This window comes from Zootermopsis nevadensis, unplaced genomic scaffold (assembly GCF_977971745.1).
Source record: "Zootermopsis nevadensis isolate Lab colony 2312 unplaced genomic scaffold, Znev_1.0 Znev_ptg000015l, whole genome shotgun sequence".
NCBI classification, from domain to species: Eukaryota; Metazoa; Arthropoda; class Insecta; order Blattodea; family Termopsidae; genus Zootermopsis; species Zootermopsis nevadensis.
Genome location: NW_028259147.1, coordinates 1,602,823 through 1,616,838, shown reverse-complemented (window position 1 = coordinate 1,616,838; position 14,016 = coordinate 1,602,823). Strand labels below are relative to the sequence as shown.

At 39.9% G+C, this 14,016-nt stretch overlaps 1 protein-coding gene across 5 annotated transcripts in view; it reads right to left on the bottom strand.

Annotated features, from left to right (window-relative positions):
* The window catches only part of Syx1A (Syntaxin 1A), a 58,073-nt gene that overhangs the window by 42,870 nt on the left and 1,187 nt on the right, over nt 1–14,016 (bottom strand). For 4 of the 5 annotated variants that reach the window (XM_022071816.2, XM_022071819.2, XM_022071817.2 and 1 more), the window contains exons 2-3: nt 12,325–12,408; nt 8,544–8,643 (exon numbers count right to left, since the gene is read on the bottom strand). In XM_022071816.2, coding sequence (XP_021927508.1) covers nt 8,544–8,643; nt 12,325–12,408 — 184 coding nt within the window. Of the gene's footprint in view, nt 1–8,543; nt 8,644–12,324; nt 12,409–13,443; nt 13,564–14,016 lie in introns of those variants that run through there. The other variant, XM_087349037.1, reaches the window with a different exon arrangement.

Genomic DNA, 14,016 nt, shown 5'->3' with positions numbered 1-14,016 from the left:
TTTATCATCCCATGCCCTGAATTTCTCTTTCAAGGCATTTCCCTGCCTTTATATAGTCATTATTGTTCCGAACAACACAGAGCGTGCATGAGCACATCCCAAGACATGGACTAATGCTCTGCTATAATGGCAATACTAATGACCGCCATCTTCATGTCGTTTCTCCAGTTCATTGCTTCTTTCAAAGGAATGATAAAGCGGCTTGAATAGGGCCCATAGAAAACATGTTTACAAAATTATTGGAAAACCTTCAGAATAACCCACCTCCTCCCCCGCCAAACGAGGACAAAAGAGATGGAAGGACCACATTAAAAATAATCTTACAGAAACTGGGAGACTGAGGTGGAGACTGGAAGATAATATTAAACAAGAGGTTAATTGTACACGTTCCTTATAGAAAGAATACAAATTGAGTGCGTTCATAAAAGCACAAAAGAGCTCAACAGTTTGCACTGTTCACCAAATAGTATTTGGCTAACCAAATCAAGGACGATTAAATGGGAGTGACAAGCGACTTCACATGACGAAGGACAGAAATCCACTGAATGGATGTCTAAAAAAAACTGGAGGGGAACACACGGACGTTCTTAATCCTCTCGAGCCCGAAGCTCGTCTAAATGATATTTAAGTATTCAGTCCGTACCGCGAAGAAAACACAACGCCTCACCATTATAGAGATCAACTGGTTAACGCTGTTTAAGGAAATAATCGAAACACACCGTTGATTAATGTTCAAGAGGGTGGTATATACAGAAGGAACAGGGTGATGACTGGATTCGTTTGGCTCGAAAACATCAGACTGGTTCATTACTGTGACCGAGTTGCTAATGAGCATTTGGATCACATAAACAGCTAGGAATTTTGACTGATTGAACTTCGATCCATGGCGCTATAAAGAACACAAGATTTGTAAATCCTGTAGGAATGTAGGCTTTCTGAGTTCTGCCCCAAATCAACCAACTGCATGATGCAATGCCCTTCAGAAGTTGATAATTGCGCAATTAGTCAAATTCACGCATTTTATGGAACCCGATAATTCAATGCCGCGTAAAGGAAGTGGATTGTATTCATCTGGCTCAAAACAGGGACCGTTCCAGGCTATAGTGATCACTGTTATAAACCTTCGGCTCCATACGAGGCGGAGAATTTAACTAGCTGAGCGAATCTAAGCTTCTTAAGAATTTTACCGCATTCAGCCGGTGGTTTGTTAATACCGAGGAGATTCCAGGCACTAGACTCGAACCTTGGACCTGTCGGAACAGGTTATTACCCAACTGGGGACAGGTATTTCTCATATGATGTATGTTACCTCAGCGGCTTCATACACTATTACATTAATCGCTCTCCAAAAGAAAATGGCGCGGATGTGTCATTAATGAGGATCTTGATACAAACGCCTCGTCAGAACCCGATGAAATCACCACAAGTGTGCGTAAGGTCCACAAATAACTAGTGAACTTTAGAGCTGCAAGTGAGTAATAAAATAATTATGTCTTATACGTAAATGGATAAGGAAACGTGTCTCTGTGACGTTTACTTCGTGGTATATGCAGATAGGAACGCAGTTCTAGCTGACCGTAAATGAACATTCAAAGTGGAGCGGAGTAGCTCGTTCAAAATATAGTTAAAGATTTCAGTCCGTACCGCGAATAAAACACAACGCCTCACCATTACAAAGATCAACTGGTTAACGCTGTTTAAGGAAATAATCGCTGTTTACACTGAGAATCACACGAAACCCATAGATAGCATTTAAGAATTCAGTCCGTACCGCGAAGAAAACACAACGCCTCACCATTACGAAGATCAACTGGTTAACGCTGTTTAAGGAAATAATCGCTGTTTACACTGAGAATCACACGAAACCCATAGATAGCATTTAAGAATTCAGTCCGTACCGCGAAGAAAACACAACGCCTCACCATTACAGAGATCAACTGGTTAACGCTGTTTAAGGAAATAATCGCTGTTTATAATGAGAATCACACGAAACCCATGGATACAAAATGAAATGAAACTTAAGTTTTCGGAGATTTTTTTTTCGAACACGTATTTCTTGTAGATCTGAATGTCGAATAATTTGAAACGAAGACATCACAAATCACGAATTTACACCCGAAAGTACACGGCGTCCAAAAAAAAATGCCCATAAAAATTTTATGCTCAGATTTCTGACGTCAGACAGCAACATTGAAATAATTAAATACAAATATTTGTTACAAAAACAAACCAACTTAGCAACAGAAGTCACAAAATGTGAGTGGTATAAATACCGAGGATATAGAAGCATCATCACTTTATTGTTCGCGAAACAAAAATCTCACGAGTCAACGGATATTTCTCAGAAAATATAAGAGACGGTATTATCTGAAGCCCAATAAAGCAACGAAAATCTGTGCTAAGCTCTTCTGCTCATAAAATGTCACCCGCGTTTTGAGTCTGACAGCCCACGGGCGGAAATATAACTCCCCCGTAATACCTACGCCCACGATATACTGAACCCGCCATACACTGCCAACATTGCGGAGGTGGCATTAGGGACAGTTAACAATGAGTAAGGAAATCACAGCTCCGCGTGGTTACAGCTTAAACAGGGCGAGAGAAACAGTCCCTTGTCTCGGCATTACGTCATCTCGTTTCCAGGTATTCCTTCTTCGACCGCAAATCTTGCTCGTAACACCACCGGTCAGAGCGAAGTCACACAATTCTAATGCCAGCTCTATTTTACAAGCCACGAAAGCTGAGCTAGCTTAGTAACTGGACGGCCTGGATTTGATTCCTGTTGGTCACCACGTCCGATCGACCTATCCGCCATCCTGTCCCAATGTATGGATTAGCCGGGGGCCTTCCCTCAGAATAATCCTTTAAAGTCCAGTGGTAACTACATGTACCACCTGTTCAATAATAAAAAACTGAATTTTACCCACAGAGATTTCGTATGATTCTCGCTTTAAACAGAGATTACTTCCTTAAACAGCGTTAACCAGTTGGTTTTTGTAATGGTGAAGTGTCGTGTTTTCTTTGCGGTACGGACTGGATTCGTAAATATTATTTAGACGAGCTTCGACTTTAAAGGGTGAACCAGTTGATCTTTGTAATGGTGAAGTGTCGTGTTTTCTTTGCGGTATGGACTGGATTCGTAAATATTATTCAGACGAGCTTCGACTTTAAAGGATGAACCAGTTGATCTTCATAATGGTAAATTGTCGTGTTTTCTTTGCGGTACGGACTGGATTCGTAAATATTATTTAGACGAGCTTCGACTTTAAAGGGTGAACCAGTTGATCTTTGTAATGGTGAAGTGTCGTGTTTTCTTTGCGGTACGGACTGGATTCGTAAATATTATTCAGACGAGCTTCGACTTTAAAGGGTAAACCAGTTGATCTTCGTAAAGGTAAAATGTCGTGTTTTCTTTGCGGTACGGACTGGATTCGTAAATATTATTTAGACGAGCTTCGACTTTAAAGGGTGAACCAGTTGATCTTCGTAATGGTAAAGTGTCGTGTTTTCTTTGCGGTACGGACTGGATTCGTAAATATTATTTAGACGAGCTTCGACTTTAAAGGGATAACAAGTTGATCTTTGTAATGGTGAAGTGTCGTGTTTTCTTCGCGGTACGGACTGAATATGTAGATGAACTGTGGGCTTTAACACATGTTCCGGCCTTCCAGTAAGGTTTAGTGTGTTCCTACCACGAAGAGAAAGTGCTATAACTACCGGGCCTGATTGGCCAACTCCACGCTCTGGTTCTCTTGACCACCGAATTAACAGCCGCTCGGTTATAAGACTGGATGGGACTCACAGCCTCTCTGGATGCGATGCTTAAGACAAGATGTTAGGAAGGAAACGCACAGCGTAACAATTCTGGCACGTTCGCTTTGTTGCCGATGGTAGATTTTCAATCCGTGAATTCTTCCTTGCAACTGGCGGAACCATAGCGTAGGAGGGGCAGACCGCTCCGTCAAAACATGACTTCTGACCTCAACGTATCACGCAAATGACGTCAAAGTTGTGCCGGGTCAGTGACCTATCGCTGTGTCTGGCTACATAATCCTTGTTCATTTCATCGCCCTCGTAATTCGTCTGTGGAGTTCCTCATTATGCAATTTTCTCCGCCAGTCAGACGACCGGGGTTCGTATACCCTACGGAGGCAGAGGATCTTTCCTCTAGCCTCTGCGTCCAGACCAGCTCTGAGGCCACCCAGCCTCCTCTACAATGGGTACCGAGGTCCTTTCCCGGGGGTAAAGCTCGGGCGGGGCGTGACGCTGACCACTCACCCCCATCTAGTGCCGAGATCAAGACTGATATGGAGCTATACTCCCCCCCCCCCCCCCCCCAGGGCCGACATGGCGTATAGCGGGTCATATTTACTTCTACTCATTGCCGTCTTCTGGGTTGCAGCGCCATGCAGTCTGGTAGAAGTTCACCGACGTTTCAGAGGGCGATCGCCCTGATGATGTAAGCAGCAAGAACCTCTACAAAAAGTTGGTAAACTTCCATCAGACTACACGGCGTTACAGCCCAGTAAACGGCCTTCTTATTCTAATCAGATCACGTGATCTCCTTTTAATTTCGTCAGAACCAATTACATTTTCAACGACAGAGTATATTATTCACGCAACTCTCAACTCCTGAACGAACACAATTGTAATGACTCTAATGTCACACCATAGCAACACGGAAGTTTGTTACAGTAACGAGCTTATAGCACAACGCCCAACCCCCAAGCTTCGGGAATCCATAGTTGGCGTTCTTAGATCAATGTGTAAGGGGCCTTTTGTGATACAAATTAAGTGTACGACGATCTACGTGTCAGAAAACAAACCCCCCGTGACAATGGATGAGGTGACGCGCTTATTCCAAGCTCCTGTCAGAACCCTCCTTATTCTGCTTTCGCGTGTCACGTAGATAAATGTCTCGTCTCCACGTACATAATCGGATATCCTGTTATGTTCCATTTCGACAAAAAAAACATGAAGCATACACCAATTACGGATGCTTGCGAATATAAGAAGGTGGATTTTCTGGGGGGTTTTTTAAAAAAATTTGCGACGGGCATCTTATATTCAAGTACTGCAAACTCCAGTCTGTCAATACTGAATGAATTATGCACTAGGACGACACACTTCACGTCTTCAGAGTACAAGGACGACTTCGCAAGAAGCTGAAAACCGATATACATTACGTGCTTTTAGGATTGAAACAGCATATCCAGACTTACGTTTACCCGACATCCTTAATTTAATCAAATCTAAAACTTCTTGACGATGGTGAAGAGTCAATTGAATAAAAATTTACTTGGATATTATCCATCGTCTAGTAATAAAACGTAAAACGACGTTTCGGAGATGGGGCTCTATCTCCGTCTTCAGGTTCCTACACAGTTGGGCCCACCGTCCGGAGATAGGGATTAGCTCTATCTAGTGGGACCAACTGTGTAGGAACCTGAAGACGGAGATAGAGCCCCATCTCCGAAACGTCGCTCTATCTAGTGGGCCCAACTGTGTAGGAACCTGAAGACGGAGATAGAGCCCCATCTCCGAAACGTCGCTCTATCTAGTGGGCCCAACTGTGTAGGAACCTGAAGACGGAGATAGAGTCCCATCTCCGAAACGTCGTTTTACGTTTTATATTTACTAGACGATGGATAATATCCAAGAAAATTTTTATTCAATTGATCCTTAATTTAATATTTCATTCACAAATGATTATAATTGCAGCACGTGAATCTGTAATTATCACATAATTATTCAATGTGACTTCCTGTACACTAACAAGTTTCACAAACAATAACTACGAATTCGTCCTTGAGGCGATACAAATTAGCTACGAAATTCAAGCACGACGTAAAAATTGTGGCATTCTCACTTTGTTATTGCCTCTTAGATTTTAAAATATCTTAATACCAACTTCTGACGCTGTTATAAATAAAGGCGAATGAGCAAGAACCAATCAATACAAAATTTAATCAAAATCTGTCCAAAGGTACTCAAGTTGTGAGACGAACGAATATGCTCTGTTCAATTATATCACACCTGAAGATAGAGGCAGTATGTTTATCCGAAACATTTGCATCTGAACGTCCAGGAGGCGTTACAACCCACAATACCGACATCAACAAACAACATTTATGATGGGTAAAAGACAGTTTTATTGTCATACATTGCTGCATCCATCACCGGAACATAAATCAACGTGTTAGCGCTGTTTAAGGATATAATCCCTGTTTATAGTAAGAATGATGTGAAAGCCGTTAATACAAATGTTTTGATTGCTGAAGCAGGTGGGGCAGAGTGACCAATGGGGTTAAAAGGCAAATAATATTTATGACAAAAAGTAAAGTTGTCCCTGGTGCTTATGCAAACACCACGACATTCAGGTGTATGGCGGGGAAGACGTGGTGTAACTCCATACATTCATAGCCAGGACACTAGAAGACATTATAGTCAGCTTCACAATCCAATCATTTCATGTCCAAGAAAAGAATCCTGGCTCGGTAAGTCCCAGAGCAAAATCCTGTACCACCGAGAACTGAACCGTGGTCGTCCTACCCACAGCCTAGCCATTACACGTGCTTCTTGTGGGAATACATTCAAGATGGCCAAAAAAAGGTGGGAGAGTGTTTACCGGAAGTACACATTCTTTGTCTAGCGGTCAGAACACTAGCCTTGTAAGCCTGGGGTCCCGGGTTCAATTCCCGGTGGTGCTCAAATTTATAACTTGTGTTGGGCAAGGCCGTGGTCTAGGCATCACGGAGTTTTCCTCCGGGGGCTTCCCCGGTTTCTCCGTGGCATCCCAACAATTACTCCACTCACACACAGAAGAAGGCAATGGCAAACCACTTCTGGATCATCTGCCAAGAACGTATATGAACAGGTCCCAGTCCGAGAAAAGGATGGAAGGATCCTGTTCATATGGACCTGTCGTCAGACAGAACACTACAAATAAAAAAAAATTATCTGAATGAAATTCCTTTCACCTACTATAACACTAATTAAAACTTCTAATCAGCATCAAAGTCAGTGGACTTAAAATAAACATTGAATAATTCTTATCGACCACCAAAATCAGATTCTAAACATAAAAGGACATGAATTACACCATGAAGACAGGATCTTTCCTCTAGCCTCTGCGTCCAGACCGGCTCTGGGGCCCACCCAGCCTCCTATCCAATGGGTACCGGGGTCTTTTCCCAGGGGTAAAGCGCGGCCGGGGCGTGATGCTGACCACTCACCCCCATCTAGTGCCGAGGTCAAGAATGAGTAGGAGCTATACCACCTCTCCCCCCCAAGCGCCTACATGGCGCCATCCAAGAAGTCTCTTCCCTTCAGACTTTCCAACCACAATTCCTCCATGCATGCCATTCATCTCGCCCACCTTATCCTCCTCATTTTGTTAATCCAAATACCTTTTATCAATGCCACATATTATCTACAGTTAATCGGGCAGAGAATATAGAATGGACGATGAACCAACAGCAGCACACAACCAGAATGCGCTATCGAATATGCTTCATACACGTGTCCTGCTGAGGACTTTCACTACGAGACAAACGCTTCACAATACAATATCTTATCAGAGGATCAAGAAACACAGCTTCGCCTACTCTGTTCATGATCTCCCACAACCCTCAACGGGCTTCGCCACCAGGTAAAATGATCCCACTGAAAATCCTTTTCATCTGCAAGACATCCGCTCACCATAATAAATGGACTTACTACAGTAATCAATTCATAAACATTCCCTTTCACAGAATAAACTTGTTACAAGCATCAGATAGCAAAATACCAAAAATATGCTTGAAAATTTCGCAAGACGCAATACCCAGAAAAAAATATGTCATTACATCAACTATTACGCCTATAAAAATAAGAAAACAAGATAAATACGTAGGATTTGTTAATTTCTCTATTTATAACTTGACGCTACCCACTGACAGCTTTTGGTGCTTTTGCGGAAATTCCACCATAATCAGGATCTACTGTGGTTTTCCTTCAATTAAACCGTAACAACTGCAATGTTCTAAAAGGATAAGTGAGAAATATATGGTAATTATAAATGGTTCGTTGGGACAGCAGTTTTAATATTTTGGGTAATCAGGAAGATTTGAGGAAAATTATGAAAAAACTCAGTTCAAAACAAAGTTAACATGACAGCCATTTATATGCCTGTCAAAAGATTTCTCTGAGTTTAATGAAGAAATTTGAATAATTCATTAATTATTTCATGTTCATACAAAATGGCATAGCATCACTGAGTTGCCGTCACAGTGGCCGCACGGTCTTAAGCGTGAGCCTCGTGCCACTTGGTCTCTGGGACCGTGGGTTTGAATCCCACTCAAGCCATGGATGTTTGTCCGCGTCTCTCTGTGTCGTGCTGTCCTGTGTACAGGTAGACGCCTTGCGACGGGCCGATCCCTCGTCCAAGGAGTCCTACCGAATGTCTAACAGATCAAAGCCAACGAAAAGTTGGGACCCGCAGATGCTCAAGGCACTGAAGGACCGGTTCATGTCAATTTCATACAAAATGTATCTGTACTTACTTTCATCAGTCTGTGGAGCTGAAAGGATGGCACTGTGTTTTTTCTTCACCTCTTCCACATTGGCTTGTATTTTATCTATCATCTCCCGGATTTCCTCCACCTGCAACATATTAACCACTAGCTAAATACTCACAGCCCCCAAGTGCCCGTATGTGGACGTGGTTTTATGCGTTCCTTACACGAACGAATGCATAATGGATTAATTACAATGATCCATCTGTGTTTATTCTTCTATTTGCATGCGTGATCTTAGACATTACTCAACAAAAACAGATAAAATTTGGTACTGAGTGGTCTACATTAAACTTTGCCACAAGGATTTAATTTGGTATAAGTCGATCAGTACACTTAAACACGGCTCGTTCTACAAAAATAAATAAATAAATAACATAACATAACAAAATAAGGATCTCATTAAATTTACAACTTTTATTTTAAACACCTTTCAATACAGTGAATATTTACAAAATGCAAGAAATAAAATAAAATTTTCAAGGAGTACAGAGGAAAAAATTATAAGAGATGGAACACAAATTTTAAAAAAACAACAGGTAATTTAAAAATAAACATCATTTAAGGCAAGCTAACAAAGGTACAGACATATTTTTGAGAACGAAGAAACAGAAAATTCCTAATAAGGTTTTAAACACAAAACTAAAGGAAACTACTGATGAGGAAATCAGAGATCAGGATGAGAACAAGTTAGGAAAGCTGTGACACGAATATAAGGAAAACCATGGCGAGAAAATGAGGAGGAGCTATGGGAACACGCAATCGGATAAAAGGCTTGGCTGTCAGACAATCCAGACAGAGTAGAAACATCTTGGGATAAAGATGAAACCACAAATAATTTCTAACTCTCTGCGGTGACATACGAATGTTATTGGCTTTGAAATGATAGACTTGTAAAAAGCAATTAACGAACATAAAAACCAATGAGGGGCGCAAAAGTAGGAGAGAGCGGCTCTGAAAAATATGCGTACTATACTAGCAGTAATAATAACAGATAAATTTGTTTGGTGATTTGGTTATTTGATAAATTACTCAGAACCAACAAAATAATTTAGATGTGAATAAAATGAAATTATCAAATATATAGGGAACTAAACAGGGTGAGAAAAAGATTTTATGCTGTATTTCAAGATACTATCTCGGTATTCATCTAAAAAAACTGACAGAAACAAACACAACTTATCTGATAGCTAGTAAGCCAGCCAATATTTGAATCTGATAACACAACTGGTCAAAGGGATTTGAGATTATCATGGCAGCGAAATTTCTGGATTAATGTCTCCTGGGTTATGAAGCTTTTTAGTGTTGCAGGTATCAATTATGGTCAGATAGTTTTATAGGTAGTTGTAAATGTTTTTGGCGGAATTTATCACACCCATCTTCGAGACAGTGGTGCACCTACAAGACTATATGGCATGTAAAATTAACCTTTGCATTTCATTTTTAATATAGCCACTTTCAACACGACGACCTTATTCCACATCAAGGATGTGTTCTGAGCATTAACTTGCTCCATACTCCATGGCTTGACAATCCTTGAAAGACCTTGGCCTCCCTACAAATGGGACATTTCATAAGCTATTTAGACATTTGGTAGGACTCCTTGGATGAGTGATCAGCCCATCACAAGGCCTCTACCTATACAGGACATTCTGGAGAATTACTGGAGTGGCCTGGCAGTACTGGAATGGTCTAGAATGCCTAAAAATCTACTGGAGTATTCTAGGAAACGTCCTAGAGTTGTTCAAGTGTACTGGTGCATTCCACGAGTTGTTCTGGAGAAGTACTGGAGTGGCCTAGAAATATCGGAATGGACTTGGAGAAGTCTGGATTGTATGCATTATGTTTCGTTAGTTTATGTTGGATTGGGTTGTCACGTTGGGTTAGGTTATCTTGTCTTGGGGTGGTTCAGGTGTGGTGCTTGAATGCTTGTTAGGATGTCCTGGTGAAGTGGTCTTGGAGAGGTACTGGAGTGGGCCTGGAGAGGTGCTGAAGTGTACTAAAGTGGTCTTAGGGAGATTCTGGAGTAGTTCTGGAGAACTACTGGAGTAAGCCTGGAGAGTTCCTGGAAAGGTACTATAGAAATACTGGAGTGGGCCTGGAGAAGTCATAGTTCCTGGCATGGTTCTGGGGTGGTCCTGCAGAGTTCCTGGAGTGGTTTTTTCCAACTGTCCCACATACACAGGACCAACCCTTCTTTGTCTGATCAGATTGTCCAGAATTATTTCTCAGTTGACCAGTTGGTCTTGAACTTACAGGTGTTTGGTTGAAATCATGCTCATGATGTGGTTACTGGTATTAATTTCTCATGGGTTCTGATTTCCTACCACTCAAACGTGCTGCATTCAATAATTAAGTCGTCCACTGGGCAAGGTAAAGTTTTAGTTAATTTACCGGATACTGTAACGGACTAACTCATCCACCAAGAAGTCGAGAAACGGATGATGTGGCCGAGTGGTTAGCACACCTCCTTCGTATTTTGAAGAAAGTACCGGGTTAAATTCTCAGGCTGGAGACCAGTTACTCTTACGCATGTTTTTTGTGGGTTTCCTCAGTTTGTTCAAGCAAGTGCTTGGATCGTACATTAAATTAGGCCATAACCACTTCCTTCCATACTCATTCTAATTCATTATTAATTGATAATCCTATCATTTGACAATATTCTGTCTAGCTGCTTTCCAGTTATAAGTAGCTATTGAAATGCTTGACTCATGACAAATAACCAAGCAATGCACAGATGTTTGAAGAACCTGGCTTGTTATCTCTATAGCATCACCTCCTTAGATAAGAGAAATGACTGCATTCCATTAATATTTAAACCTTTTGAAATGCAATATATAACATAGAGCAAAAAGATATTCACTTTACAAAAGAATATTATTAGATTATTGGCTGGTGTCAAACTAGAAATTCATGTAGAAGTCTATTTAAGAGATTAGAGATCTTAGCTCTACCTTGTAAATACATATTCTCGTTAATGAACTTTATTGTAAATAACCAAGAACTCTTTCAAACTAATTCTGCTGTACACAGTGCCAACACATGGAATAAAAATCAGCTTCATAGACCAATTGCCAACCTCTCATGCTTTCAGAAGAGTGCATATTATGCAGGAATCAAATTTTTCAACAGTCTACCATCTGATCTCTCAAGTCTCGTAAATAAAAAGGCACAATTTAAACCAGCATTGAAGAGATACTTAATTACACACTCCTTTTACTCTGTCAATGAATTTATGTTGTTTAAAAATAAATGATAAATTTTTCTTGTGTGTAATGGGTAGATCTATTTGTAAATTTCATTATTTTAGGTGAACCCTTTGTTGTATTACGTGAAATTTATATAATAGTATGAATTTTTCCACATCCTATTGTCATCTGACTATCTTATGGATCCATGGAATGTAATATATATATATATCAGCAAATCTGGTAATTCCTCTCACTTACCCTGTAGATGGAGACAGAGCTTAGTCTTTGAAATGTTGACATCTAACTTAACACTGACGTGGCTGACTGTCCAGAAAAATTGTACTAAATACCTTTCATTTTATTTTAAATTTCTTCAGTCCGAGCTCAACTATGAACTGGAATGGACGTGGAAGGAAGCAACTATAGACTGCTCTGCCTTTAACATATAGGAACAGGTGATTCTCCCACACAGCACATAACGCAGATTTTTCTACATGTGATTGATGTACAGTGATATCAGCAATTACGTCCTCCAGTCAAAAATCACTAGACATGCATCCAAATTAAACTACACTTACCTCAGCGAAGAATTCGTCCATGAATCCTCCCTCCACCGTGACAGTGACATCATCAGGGCCAACATCATCATCGTCACTTTGTGCCTATAACAATCATCAGAAATTTATTTAAATCCTAGAAATATGTAACAATATTAAGTGACGTTTCATCGATTTTGCAGTGTGTTTTAATTACACCATAATTAATGTCAAAACTCTCTCTCTCTGGCTATCCTGGCAGTTAGACACATATCACCTTCGTTATAAAAATATTTCATTGGACATTGTCCAATGTCTGAACTAGGCTAGCACTCTACCCACCAACAACCATAACCAATGTTAGTTTCAGTTTTAATATGCTTAAGAGAAGTTTAGTAATGAAATATGAGATAAATTGTAAATACAGAAGTTTGTCCATACTAATTGCATCACTGTAATGTTGTTGTTCATCCAGCCTATTATTTTATGAAACAGATTCAGCGTGGAGAAAAATTGACAGTGGAACCACGGTTCCGGCGAATCTGACGTAAATACGTCTCTGTATTTAAATTATATTTAAGCAATAAATACAATGAAAGGAAGTTTATATATTAGCTTTCTTCTAAATATTTCCTTTATATATGCTTCACAATTGAGTAAAGTTTGATTAAGACTTTGCTTATTTAACTTGAATTAGTTACGCTTAAGATGGGTCTGTGGCAGCTGAATGTAATGTAATGTAATAATTCTTATATAAGATAAGTACTTGTGATATTCTAAAACGTTTTTACCATCACAAAATTATCTAGTCTATGACACACTTCTTCTACAAGCGATTGCACATTATGCAGGAATCAAAATTTTCAACAGTCTACCATCAAATCTCACAAGTCTCGTAAATAAAAAGGCACAATTTAAACCAGCATTAAAAAGATACTTAATTACACACTCCTTTTACTCTGTCAATGAATTTATGTTGTTTAAAAATAAATGATAAATTTTTCTTGTGCGTAATGGGTGGATTTATTTGTAACTTATCTCTACTTTATGTGAACCTTTTGTTTGTATTTTGTGACATTTATATAATAGTATGACTTGTATTTGTATAACATGTATTGTATTATTATGACTTATTCTACATCCTATTGTCATCTGACTAACTTTTAGATCCATGGAATGTAATAAAGATGTATATATGTTTGTATACACAGCTCAGCTCTTTCCGAAATAATGAAAGCGGACTGTTGAAGGCAGTAATGTAACACAAGAATGCCGAGTAAACAGATGACGTAACAATTAGTTTCTTAGGTAACAACAATGCACACAAGCTGACCACTGTCAGTCCATATTTACACATTGTTGGTATGGATCTTACACATCTTCGTTACGCTTTTTTACCGAATGACCCTTCCGTATAGACGTATTTACGTCAAAAGTATGTGGAACATTTTTATCAAAATATGTAATTCTTTTCAGCATTTACTCTGCTGCATGAAATTTTGACGTAAATACGTCTATACGGCAGGGTCATTCGGCAAAAAAGTGTAACGAAAATGTGTAAGATACGTATCAACAAATCGACAACAATGGTTACCTATGGAACGTCGTGTTTACTCGGCATTGTTGTTACCTAGGAAAACGTGTAAGATCCATATCAACAATGTGTTAATATGGACTGACAACAATGGTCAGCTTGTGTGCATTGTTGTTACCTAAGAAACTAATTGTTACGTC